Source organism: Seriola dumerili, unplaced genomic scaffold (assembly GCF_002260705.1).
Source record: "Seriola dumerili isolate Sdu_G_001 unplaced genomic scaffold, Sdu_1.0 BDQW01000025.1, whole genome shotgun sequence".
Taxonomy (NCBI): Eukaryota; Metazoa; Chordata; class Actinopteri; order Carangiformes; family Carangidae; genus Seriola; species Seriola dumerili.
Genome location: NW_019174280.1, coordinates 5,168,535 through 5,182,244, shown reverse-complemented (window position 1 = coordinate 5,182,244; position 13,710 = coordinate 5,168,535). Strand labels below are relative to the sequence as shown.

General features: G+C 41.1%; 1 protein-coding gene across 1 annotated transcript; it reads right to left on the bottom strand.

Moving 5' to 3' along the window:
• Nucleotides 1-2,857: 2,857 nt before the first annotated feature.
• On the bottom strand, nt 2,858-11,776 carry hnrnpu (heterogeneous nuclear ribonucleoprotein U). Its single transcript, XM_022737871.1, has 14 exons — nt 11,173-11,776; nt 9,594-9,708; nt 7,447-7,526; nt 7,140-7,279; nt 6,842-6,941; nt 6,058-6,170; nt 5,672-5,935; nt 5,435-5,554; nt 5,214-5,342; nt 4,956-5,124; nt 4,545-4,826; nt 4,147-4,421; nt 3,899-4,036; nt 2,858-3,353 (listed from the first exon to the last, which is right to left on the bottom strand). The coding sequence occupies exons 1-14, from the start codon at nt 11,645-11,647 to the stop codon at nt 3,303-3,305; spliced, it is 2,451 nt and encodes an 816-aa protein (XP_022593592.1). The 5' UTR covers nt 11,648-11,776; the 3' UTR covers nt 2,858-3,302.
• Between the last annotated feature and the right edge of the window lie 1,934 nt (nt 11,777-13,710).

Here is a 13,710-nt window from a genome sequence, read left to right as displayed (position 1 = left end):
AGCGACCGTGTAAAGGAGACTAGTGAGGGAGGCCTCCAGTTGTGCGGATGCAACAACAGCTGGCCAGATGTGTCACCAGTCGCAGCTTTATGCGAGAGCGGCAGCCCTTTACTAGCAGCTCTATGAGGCTTGTACAGCAGAGTTTTGAGTTAGCTAACACATTCGCACAGACAACGCTAGCATGTGGATGTTTAAGGGGTAGTTTTATAGCAGTGGTTCTCAAAGTGCAGTCCAGGGACCCCCGGTGGTCCTTTAGGGAGTTCCTTGGGGTCCCCAGCAAAAAAGGGAATGATTTATTTTCAATACAATTCCATCCATAAGTAAAACAATCACAGAATATACGACTATTTTGGTCAAGGGCTTCAAATTCTTTCTGTTACTAAAAATCTAAAAGCAAAAGCCTCGATTATTACATTAAAAAAACCAAATACATAAAATAATAATTCAAAAAAATCATTAAATGTGGATCTGTGGTCTAATTTGTGTCAGTTTAGGGGTCGTGATGTGAAAAGGTTTGTGAACCACTGGTTTGTTGTGTTTACAGCTTGGCAGTATGTTGTTTACAGGTTAGATTGACAAGGAATTCGGAAATGCACTCAATAGTTGTTGGGATGTTTCAGTCAGTACTCTAACTATCCCTACAGCCACAGCACTAGCATGGCTGAAAAACACACCATCACTTACTGTGAAGCGTGGTGGTGGTGGTGGTGGTGGTGGCTGCATCATGCCGAGGTGGAGCCAAACACAGGGAAATCCTGGAGGAAAACTTGATGCAGACACCTGTAATTTATGAGGATTGCTTTCAAGCAGGACAATGAGCTCGATCATTAAGCAGAAGCTACACAGTGAACTCACCATCCACATGCAGCCCGACAGAGCCTGGGAAAAAAATGGCAGTGTCTGAATGTGAATCCTAAACTCCAGGGGGTAAATATTCATATTCATAATTATTTACATCAATTTGTAGAGGTCTGGTTTCACTTTGGCATTAAAGGGTCTTTTGTCTGTTGATCAGTGTCAAAAAGCCAAATTAAATCTTTTGATTCAACGTCATTAAGGTAATACACCACTGTAACAAATCACAAAGCCATTGTATACCAGCTTCTTTAACTTTAATAGAGTTGAGACAAATTAAAAAAGAAAATACAATCCCCAAATTTTTAAACACAAATATCAAAAAACCATCAGATAGAAAAGACAACAAATCTCAAAAAGTCTCAAAGCTTTTGCACTGTTGGTTTAATAATAAAAGACCTGATATACAACCTGCAACATAAAGCGATAAAAATATAGAGTCTGTAGTATTATAGATTATACTGTAAACTCAAAGCTTGCATTCTGCTAGATTTATGTATCCAGTACAATAGAACAGGAGGGCACAAACTCTCCAGACGTTTAAATAGAATCGACAATTCATCACACAGCAGTACTCTGGCAAACTAACACTTTCTTAATCACAATACAGTTATTACTCAAAGTCAATTATTTCATGAACATTCGTGCATGGTTGAAATAGTGGTGAAGTATTTACATGTTTATTAAATATCAACAAGGGCAGTTACAAAAAAAAAAAAAAAATGAAAAAAATGGACACACACCACCGAATTTAGTCTGATCTAGTGTAATCGTTTGATTTCCAGCTCTGGTGTTGTTCCAGTGTTGAAACGTAAATTGGGCGTCCTCTGCCAGGACACGTTAAATGAGCTGTTTGAATGAGCTGCCATTATTGCTGGGCCACACAGTCACCACCATGGACTCTGGAGTGCTTTGAAATAATGTAATAATGCCTTTAAGTTGGAAACTAGTTAACTCTTTCACTTCTTTTTCATCCGTCTGAAAAAGGTCTTCACGAACTGTCGGTTGTGTGGATGTGTTGCGACACTGTGTAGCCCTTTAGGTTTGCTGGTGAAAATGAGCAACCCTCCATCTCTTTCCGAAACCACTTTTGTGCTGAACTAGCATCATCATCATCATCATCATCATCAATTTGTTCAAAATTTATATAGCTGTGTTGATCTAAAATCATTGAAATATACATGCATAAGAAAACTGTAAAATGCTATTCTGGTATTTAATGGGACCGATTGATGCTAGATATTTTTCAGAAGTCTACTGCACTAAAGGAACCATTGATAACCTAGGAACCACACTTCCTGAGAATCAAAGCGTAGTCAGTGCTCTAATTTTAATATAAATTAAAAATAAATGACTTAAAAAAGGCATAATGTAGGACTAAAAATGGCTTACTTATATCCTTAAAAATGGCTCGGCCAAAATACTTTTTTTCAAGACAATCCGTGTTAGAATAGATAAAAGACTGAAAATGACGTATCAAAGACAGGACACTTGGATGGAATACTTTACTAATGAGTTGTCAACTGGGGCTTGTAGCGGGGCTGATGTCCTTATTGTTTGAAGTAGCAAACGAGGCCATCGCCCATTCAAAGGTCTTTTACGCACCTTTGAACTGAATCAAAAGTCATAAGCCAGGAAGAATGTAAAAAAGCCAACGAGTTGTTTATTGTAGGTCTATGGAGTTTAGGTTACAGGTTTGGTAGTGGGAACAAAAGACAAAAACTTGCTGTAATTTCTCTGCTGCTTCAGTTTAACTGTTTGACAGTGGACTCTATTGACACGTACAGTCTAACAATATCATCAGTGGCCATGCTTCTTTGCTAAGAAGTCATGGTTCCTTTCAATCAATACCGTTTCTTAAACTTCTCATACAAGCTATGCAAAAAAAACAAAACTAAAACAAATATTTACAATTTGTAATAAAAAAAAAGCAAAAAAAGCAAAAAAGCAAAAAAAAAAAAAAAAAACCACAGCACAGATAAAATGCACAACCATGAAAAAAAAAAAAAAAAAAAAAAAAAATCTTACTTAACATCTGCCAGGCTGGCAAAATGTTTCTGGTTCCTGATATTACAAACAGATTTGTTTTAAAAGCACGTTATTTAAAAGTGGTGAAAAAAAGAATGAAATATACAACAAAAATAAAACGAAATGAACAGATGATTGAATAAGAGACTGAACCCACGTTGTACATGTGTATCTAGATATATATAAAGCTTCAATTACACTCCGGTTGCCTGGTCTCCCCTCTGATGTGGAATGTTGTTGCTCCATATCGCTTTAGTCTCGGTAGTACGTTGGTGGGTTTTAGATTAATAAAAGTGGGTTCTAGGAAAAGAACAAATTAATTAAGAAAAAAAAAAAAAAAATCAAACAGCGGGGTTGGAGGGATGTTCCGTGGCAAGCGGTGGGTCTCTGTCGGCCACCAGTCCGTTAGAACAAGTGTTTTAGTAATATCCAGGCTGATACTGCTGGCTCCACGGCTTCTGGTTCCAGAACTGCACGGGGACACAACAGACACAAACTTCACTTTGTGTAGACGTTAATACCGACTATGTTCTAAACCATGCTGCATACTGATAGTGTCAGGTCGGCCTTCAAGGCAACAACTGCTCATTTTTAAATTAGCAACATCATCAACATCTGGCTGTTTTGCTGCCTTTGTTGGGTCAAAGTTACTGCATGTTAATGTTCCATGATGGAACCACTTTGCCGTTGCTGCAGTTAAGCATGTTCTGAGGTTTCAGATCCAGAGTGGCCTGTTGGGTGTTTTCACAAGCTTTATAGTTGCAAAACCAACCTACAGATCACAAAATAAAATAAACCTGGAGGATGTGAAAAACGATAATTAATCTTAAAGTGCTTTGGGTGATTTTTTCATGCTAAACTGTCAATACAGGTACTTCATATTATTGGGGGTTAAACTTCAAACTTTATCACAATTAACACAAGTTCCTTCCCACTGTAAATAAAGATTCTATATCCATGCTATAAAGCCTCATGTGGGAAGTAGAGACAAATTCTCAAATGCAGAAATACTGACCCCTTGCTGCCAGCTCTGGTTGAAGGCCTGGGCCTTGTCCATGCCGTTCCTGTTGCCAAAGTTTCCACTGTTCCTGTTGTTACCAAAGTTGCCATTCTTGTTGCCAAAGTTGCCACGGTTACCACCTCTCTGCTGGAACTGTAGAGAGAGAAGAAAATTACCATGTTGAACACGCATTAACTGATTAAAACTGTTCATGTGAATATGTACCCGTTTCTGTGGCGTACACGTGTCATTATCAAACCCACCTGGTTGGGATGTCCCCTGTTTCCACCACGGCTCATGTTGGCTCCACCTCCTCTGTTCATGTTCCCACCTCTGTTCATTGGGCCACCTCTGCTCATGGGTCCTCCTCTGGGTCCCATGTTACCCCTCATTGGCCCGCCCCTAGGGGATCCGCCAAGACTGGGAATGGGGCCGCCACCTCTGTTGAAGTTTCCGCGGTTGGGGAATCCTCCTCTGAAGGCGGGGGGAGGCAGGAAGCCACGAGGTGGACGGTTGAAGCCACCACGAGGACCAGGAGCTGCAGACAGATGATGATGAATGTGTTTTTCAACTATTCAAAATTATGGTCTACTCAGAAAAGAAAACAAAAACATTTTATAATAAAAATTCTATTATTTACATCAATAAATATCAATCCTACCTCCTCTAAAGCTGCCTCTGTTCTGGAAGCCTCCACGCCCACCGCCTCTCTGTCCAGGTCCACCGCCACGTCCAAACTGATTCTTGCCTCCCCGGCCGCCACCACGCAGTCCGCCGCCTCTTTTTGGTGTTGTGCTTCCCTGGTTGGGTTTCTTTTCAGCGGGCAGAGCGGTCTTGCTTTCCTCTTTGTATTGTTCCAGCAGCTTACCGGCCTCCTCCTTCTGCAGCTCAGCATAGACGATCTCGCTGAAGCTCTCTCCCTCCTCAGGCAGAGAGTAGAAGCCTGGAACAAACAGGAACATGATTAGGGATGCAAGAAGAGAAAATGACTACAAGAGACCCAGTACAGGTTTGAACTGTATGTATATTATGTATGTACATATATACTTTATTCCTCAAGCATCTTTTTCACCTTTCATTTTGAGGACAGCATGCTCAGGCACTTCTTTGCCATCACTCTCGACCTTCTTCTGGACTCTCTCCTTGTAGTCGTCGTCAGAGGGGCAGACCACCACAGCCTTTCGCTGGAAGCCTGCGAACAGACACATCTTCCTCTTCTGGCCCGGGGCAGACAGATTAGTCTGGAAAAGTGGAGAAAGATGTTCAGTTATACTGTGATTTATGATATTTGTGGCAAAGGCAGTGATCAGATTCATCACAAACCACTCACATGATCCAGGATGTAGTTTCTCTTCTTGCGGGCAGCGATCTCAATAAACTTTCCCAAGAAAAGAGGTGCACGCTGGGAAATGGCAGTCAGTTTTGTGATGTCCTTTGACTGGCGCTTCAGGCTGTTGATCTATATTAAATGAAAGAGGATAAGATACATGACTTCTCTGTGGGACAGAAACTTAAGACATAAGCTGGCAAAGAGCCATTATCACCACTGACCATCATCTTGTCCACAATGGTGTCACTGCCCAGGATGTAGTATTTCCCAGGGTTCTCCTGGACATGGTTCTTCACCCATGTAGTCTTCCCTGAGCCTGGCAGCCCCACCATCACTATGATCTACACAACAGAAAGTCAAGAGAATTAAAACTTCACCACTGAAACACTCTTTACCATATAGCTATTAAAAGAAATAAATATATTTTCAATGCACTATATATCTTTATCTATACGTACCTCACAGTCTGCCTTGGTCTGTGGCCCCTTGAGGCCCCGGACACGGTCACTGACAGGGATCTGCTGCAGGAAGTCGTAGCCCTGGGGCTGAGGGAAATATGGAGTCTCCATCTGACCAAAGTTGAACTCCACAGCACAGTTGTGGCAGATGACGTGGGGGAAGAGGGCCTGGCCGTTCAGACTGTCCTTGCTGACCTGGAAGGCGACAACAGGTTCCCCACCGTTCTTGGAGAAGGACAACACCACCTCCTCGCCCTCAAAGTCCTGAGCAAAGAAAGCAAAATGGAAAGTTACTTTTTGTGTGATAAAGGTTATGAAAACTCTGCACTTGACCATTGCAAGAAAATGATGTAAATACTAGTAGCATATGCTCAGTTATGTCTTACAATGAGGCAGCAGATGACATCGTTCTCCTCATAGGTTTCTCCAAAGTCCTCTGTCACGCAGTTGGTGGTCTTCTTGCTTTTCCCAGAGTAGGCGTAAGAATGCTCCTCCTCACCTGAACATTAATGGAAGAAAACATTAACTGACAAATACATTTTGTAACAGCAAACAGATGGCATCATATGAATGAAGACACCAAGACTCAGTAACTGGTGTGTGAATCATCCGTGTTAGTATTAGACCAGCCACCATTACTATGATGCAGTCAGAGCTGGAGCCATTTTATATTAACATGTGGCGCTGCTCACATACCACTAGAGGGAGCTCCTGGGACAGACAGCCTTTCATAGGAGGATCACAGCGGTCTGTTTTACTGCCATTATTTGGCTGACCTTCATGCATAAGCATACACCCAGTACAGGGTTTTGCCAAAGTTTAAATGATTGTAGTTGCAGACATCCAATACACTCTGTCCAAAATCCTGCACAGTCCCTTAAGCTCTACAGTATTCAGCGTGTATGAAACTTAACAAAAAGCACTGGATTAGACGGTGAGGAGGCAAAGATGGTCAATGTTTAAATCCTTACAGATTTAAAGCTCAAAAATGATCAACAACTGTCTTAAGCACTTCTCTGATATGATGTGACCAAGGACAAATCAGTGTGGCAATGAATTTAATAAACATTGCCATGGGTAATGGAAAGTTACTGTTGACCACTTCACTCCAGTGATACGGAAAGGAAAAGCCACAAGTACAATTTTCAGAGCAAGTTAAGAGAAACTGACCCAGGAGCAGTGTGCCAGTAGCCAGAGACCAGCCAACCTGCACATCATGGATCTCCATGTTCTTGCTGGAAATGTGCTTCACAGGAATCTTCTCTGTAATCTATTGACATGAAGCAAAAAACATGAATAAAATGCATAAGGATTTATTTCATCAAGTCAAAGGTGTGTATTCACTTTACCAATTTAAATGTAGTTTGTTAACAGTGTTCAGAGATGAATTATGAATTGAGACCAGTGAGGTAGGGCAGGAAAAGGTCAATTCTTTCATGTGCAGAATGTGTGAATGTTCTTACTGTACCTTCATCTCAAAGCAGGCTTTGCCTTTGTCTACACCATAGGTTGCCTTGCCTCCGGACCACAGATAAGCAAAACTCTCCATTGTGAGAGAGGAGGCGCTGAAACGGTCCCGAGACACCTTAAAGTGCAGGTCGCAATTGTCTAGAGCACAAAAAGAAAAGAGAGAAAAGTTCACACTGAACTATTTGTATAAACGCAAATAAGTCTTTGACAAAATAAATAAAAAAAAAAAATTAAAATAATTCTGCTTTGCCAAGAAAATTTGTACAGTTGGAACCCAGTTAACCTGGCCTGACTGGAAAACTTACAGGTATCCAGGCAGACTTTTGTGTCATCAAACTCCTCATCTTCTTCTTCCAGAGGTGGCACAGGAGACTTAAATGAGGCCCTGAAAAAAGACACCAACCAGTCAGTTAGAGGATTCACATGTCAGTGTGGCTGCATGGAACATTTAGATGCCTTGGGTAGAATTTCCTGAAAAATATTGGGGGAGAGAAGTTGAAAGACAGACTAGGGGAAACAATACAAAATAGAAACAAGCGAGCCTCCAAACTTTTTGCTGTATTGTGGGCCGTGACAGACGACACTTACCTTGCAGTATCCTGCGAAATCTACAATGTGAAAGATACATAGAAAGAAAGCACCTCTGCAGGTCCGACTGGTGAAAGTGATAAAAATCAAAACAGACCTCTCTCCTTTCAGGTCAGTGTGTTTATGGTCTGCAGGATTGCTGTGGGGTCAGTAACAGTAATAGTGGGTGTAGTTATATTTAACTTCTCATGTTTGGAATTCCAAATGAAAAGGTCACAACTAGCTCACGCTGTTCTGTTCAACTATGTAACTATACAGTACAAGTTGTCACAATGCTTAAAATGAGCAGTCACAGTGTAGTGAGAACTACAGCAACTTACCAACTCTGTAGTTTGAGATTATGTACCTAAATCTCTTATGGGAAGTTTAAGAAACTAGAGAAAATGTTGTAAAGAAGGAACATTTCAATAACACTTAAGTATTGTTCCACCTGAAGCAATGATCTCAGTCCAGTAGAGTAATTATGTAGTAGGAAGAAACAATTTGGGGTTCATCATGTGCAGCAGTATTAACATCTTCCCAAGTCCAGAGACACCTGTCATCATATTTGTCCTCAAACAACCTTGAGTGTTGTACAAATGACTGCTGCAGGGGAGATTTATGGTGGCTCTGGAAAACATACGGTCTGAGTTGGAGCATATGGTGAAAGCAGCCCACACATTGGCTGCTGCATGTGGCTGCCCAGGGGTCTGTTGTTTCATATAGGGTGGACTGCTACAGTTTTATTGGGGGGAAATTTCCTAACGGGAGAGTTACAAAAATTGGGCTTTTAAATAGAAATGAATGGACCATTGCAAAAAAACAAAAACAAAAAAAAAAACCAAACAAACAAACAAAAAAAACAACTTTCAGATATCAGATAGGAAGGGAAAAAAACCTGCTTTAAGAAGGAATACTATCACACTGTAATAATTTTTGGCAGCCTGAACATTTGAAGAGTCCCAGACCTTTCCCAAAAATGTTAAAATGTCCCCAAAAAGCAATTCTATTTTCTGCCTGTTGATTCTTACATGTGTTAACAGCGCAATGAAAACAAAACACTGACCAAGAAGTAGGTACATGTATGCACACACATACACCAACAACACCCATGCACACCATGCATGATGTCACCTGCGCAGGGGTAGAAAGCAACCTTGCAAATAAACACATTCATACTCTCACACCATGATAAGACACACACACACAAGACATGATACATGAGACAGAAATAGCATTTTGACGTCATACAACCAGTGAAAAAAAAACAAACAAACAAAAAATCAAACAAAAAAAAAAACCAAAAAAAAAAAAAAGACCATTGCGAGGTAAAACGATGGACGGTCGATAGCGAACTCCTCCGTGGACGTTCCAAACACTCTTGTGTTGTGCTACATCCTTGTGTGCTACCTTGCAGCAGTGGACCCTTCCTCCCACACCTCTCAGCTACTCCTCCCCCACCCACCCACCCACCCACCATTCAAAAGTGCACATCTGCTACTGTCTTCTGGGTTCTCTTTGAGCAGTCTCGATTCACCTTGAGGACACAACTGGCTTTCCAAAACAGTAAGTGGCAGAAGGAACAGATGTGAAAAATTCACAGAGACTTGATAGATGCACTTCTGCTACAGAATGCAGTCCATTAAAGACACATTGTGAGTGGGCACTGTAAAGGGTAAATGGTAAGGCTCTTTAAGTACTCAGGGATGACCCTCAAAACATGTGTGTGAAAGTAAGGTTAATAAATAGTATAATACTTAAAAATGAGGGTTTTTCCTCTTGCTAGTTATATGTGCATTGGCACTTAAAGCCAATACAGTTCAACAAAGCTATGGATGGCGCTTCAGGGATGCTGAAGGCCATTTTTGCTCTGTCCCATCCTTACCAGCTGTATTTGTTCTCTTCAATAAATTCAAAGTAGCCCCTTCCATGTTCCTCCCGGCGTCTCTTAACACCCTTCTTATTCTTCTGATCAGCATTCGTGTCTTTGTCCGCATCCCCTTTGAAAATAGAACAAAGATATAGCATGAGGTGCTCCTTTTTGTGAGAGAGAGGTCGGACTGGCAGTGGGGTTCTGGCCCACAAAGCCCGTTCATTATTTACATTGTGTCGACCATAATCATCAATATTAAAAGATAACTAGGAGGTAACACCTCATGATTACACTTAGACAATACAATCATATTTCATATATTGTAACAGCTCTAATGACCAGATAGTATTTACAATATAAGCTGGTCCAAATGAACATTGTGAACAGTATTTGCTGGGGCTGGAAAAACAAGTCTCTGCAAAATAAAGGGACATTAACCCTGCAATAAAGGGCTTAGAATATACTGTTGTCAATCAGATTCATATAGAAGTATGTTTCATTAAGGAGGACAAGTCTACTGTTGTCTGGGACAAATGCATCATGCAAGGAAATGTGGAAACCTACTTAGACCTATAATGACCCCCCCTCCCCCATGTCTTAGCCTGAATTGCCTAAGTGGCTATTAACTGTAAATCTATATTTTCTGTGCTGATCCAACAAGATGACACTTTCTATTCAAACCAAGGACAAACTATCCACGTGCTAGCTAGACCAGCAGTTCAGCGCCTGCCCCGTCTTCCGCACAGCTTTGGGTTAGCTAGTTCAAGTGGTCCCGGCCCCTTTGGAGTCAAACACATTGGGACTCGTATATAATATGCCACAGTCATCCCGTGATGAGAAATTTAGTCCCAACGAATTCAAAAAATGATTTTAATTTCAATTTCTTTTAGAAAAGCCAAACTGTCCTTCGAGTTTAGGATAATTAACAACGCACTACTAGAGTCTATACATGCTTTAATCACTGCAGTAGTGTTTTCAAACATTTTATGCCATCATCATATGCTATGCCATTTTTTTGTGATTAGTGATTTTCGTTGTTCACCACCACGCTATCACCCAATTTCGTATCCAAACTTCAACATGGGAACCATTGAACTAGCTAAACGGACCAGCGAGTTAGCACTGCACCACAGACACAAAGAAAATGACGTTAGCTGGCAAGCTAACACGCTAGCCAAAGCGAAACGAAAAGCCAAACTAAGCTAAATTGTTAGCTTATTCCCCGTTCATTCACTTAGTAACTGTAGCTGACGGTATTCTTAAAATAATGCTAACGTGTTTGTGGACTGCACTATCGACATTTAATGTTGCAAAACTGTTACCGTTAGCTAACCATTGGTGACCGATGCTATCGTTAGCTGACCAGCTAACTGTTTCAGTTTGTGGCTAACGCTGGCTAGCCTAGTGAGGTCACGCTATCTAGCTTAACATGGACGCTGTGTTCTGTTGTATGGTAACGCATTCAAATTTAGTCACTCCCAACCGACTCCCTCCCGCGGTAGCATTAACGCTAACGTTATAGCAGAAAACCGACAGCCAGCCACAGTCCATCCAGCCAATCACATTTTCATAACCAATTCGGTCGACTCACCCTCTGCAACCTGGTCCCCGGGCTCACCATCCTCTGCGTCTATTTTCTCCATGTCGTCCACATCTCCCTTGAGCATGGGATCCATCTCGTCGTCTTCTTCCCCTTCCCCGTCCCCGTCCCCTTCCTCTTCCCCTTCACCCATTTCTTCGTCCTCGGCAACGCCATCGCCGTCGCCCCCATTCTCTGGCTCTTCTTCTTCCTCCTCCTCCTCCTCGTTGGCCTCCATGCTTTCTTCTATCGGGCCATCGCCCTCTTCTTCCTCTCCCATACCCTCTTGGTCGGTTGCCTGGCTGAAACCCTCGTCTGCAGCGGCTTCTTGGTCGAGCGGAGAGTCTCCGGCAAGGGCCTCTTCGTCCAGCGCGGCCTGCAGGCGGTCCATCAGCTCGGCCTTCAGCCCCTTGTCCGAAAGATTACGCTTTTTCAGCTCGTCCTTCAGCTCGTTGACTTTCAGCTTTTTTACGTTGATTGAGCTCATTGTGAATGTTTGACGGCAAAACGTATCAAATAAAATTAACGAACACGACGATAAATAAATTACTAGACGCTCTTTGTTAACGGATGTGGCTCAATACTGCGCCAAATGGCACCCGTTGTCCGACCAATGTTTCACCGGCAAAAGAGCTGTGCGAAGTCTGTGGTGTGGGGGAGGAAGATTACGTCGTCTACCGTAATTGCCCAGAGAGCAGCGCAGCGCGGCTATATAGAGCGTCGACCATCTGTCGCTGTTGCGATATCAAAACAACCGCCAAGAAAGCATTGTTGTGGAAAAAGTGGGACAGTATATGGAGGAAAACAGCCTGCACAAAGAACAACCAGTATACTACTTAGCTTACATTTATATACAAAATGAATACACGTATTTGTAAGAAGTATACATAACATGATACATTTATGAGGGAATTGTTATAGTTGGGATTTAAAATTGTGAAGTGCCCCGCTTCTAGCAAGGAGGATAATAAGATATAGAATACCGTAATGTACAATACATTTTGTAAAAGTAATATTCTCTCTCTGATTAAAAAACAGCGTCATCATATAGTTTATATCCAACTTTCCTACCAGCTAGTTATTTTAACATAAAATCTACTGTTAATTAAAGCAGCCTAGCTATCTTCCTATGTACTAGGCCAATAAAGTAAAGGAGGTGCAGTTAAAATAGGATATAACTTACCTAATCTTTTTCATGTAACAAATTCATAGGGAAATATGCATCTAATTCTCTTTTACAATTCTTTTAAACAGTTGTTAAAACATGGCCATATTTCTTTGATCTTGTTTTGTTGCTTTAGCCTATGGTTTCGTTTTTATCTTATCATACTGAGAACAGTAAATGACTAGGCTTCTTTGTCTGCTGCAGGGAAATGCCATATTCATAATTCAAGAACAACAAATGCTGTCAAATTTCAGACTGTTTTCAGTTGATGTGGAAACATTTTTTATGCATCCCTAAATAACCTCTGTAACCAAAAGGCAATGAAAGCTCTCAGCGTTTTGGAAAACACATTGAAACACATTTGATGTTTTATCAACTATTTTTTTTAACAGGCTAATTAAATTAAAGGGGTACTTCACTGACTTTATTCATGACAGTTTGAACTCTATTCAGTTTAGTTGGTAATGTCTTCTCAGACAAAATAACCCTGATGATGTCATCAGATGTAGAAATGTGGGCTCCAGGGGTTTTTAAAGTTTGCCTCATACTATAAGACTAAACCAGAGTTTCTTGACCTCTGCTGCATCAATTTTGTACATTCTGTTTTTAATCTATCTCTCCTGAATAACCCAATGTCATGGGAGTGCAATACTAAATTGCTGGAGTAGCCCTTTAATCTATTTTTTAATGCAGCCTCTGCCTATAATGTTATAATTTATACATCTGACATTCCCCTGTTCTGCATAGTTAAAAAATATATTGGGGGAAAAAACTCTCCTTGATAAAATTTATACTACACTACAATTTTCTCTTAACTATCACTGTCAATCTGACCCCTATGGTGCTACAATAACATTATCTTCAGAAGTCACATTGTAGGGAATATATTGATATCTTGATATAATTGCTTAGGAACATCAAAGTGATTTCTGATCATTCTGTTGCAAGAATGTTGAAATAAATATTACATATGAGGAGCTGTTATAGGAGAGAGATTATTTTAGGATTATGTTTTAAAAGGAAAGAAATATCCAGTGAAATTCTGCCTGTTCACTTTGACTGTTCTGAAGACTTGCTCCCTACCGCCTCCCTGAGGAGGTCACAATAAATAGGCATGTAAAATCATGAAGTGTCCTCCAGTGCGCTCCCTCCTTCTCCACTGTGCCACAGTCATCACTCCACCTCTGAGTCAGTGTCTCCTGCCTCTTAGTTTGTCATATTTTTTCATTTAACTCTACCATGAGTGAAATATTTCTGTTTTACATCCATGGAACGTTGGCTAAATTAAATAAAAGTGCGCCCTGCCTTTGTTCGGATATCTTTTTAAATATTAACAAGTTGTCATGTCATCTCTGACTGGAAGAGGAGAGAGATTTCCTGCCTCG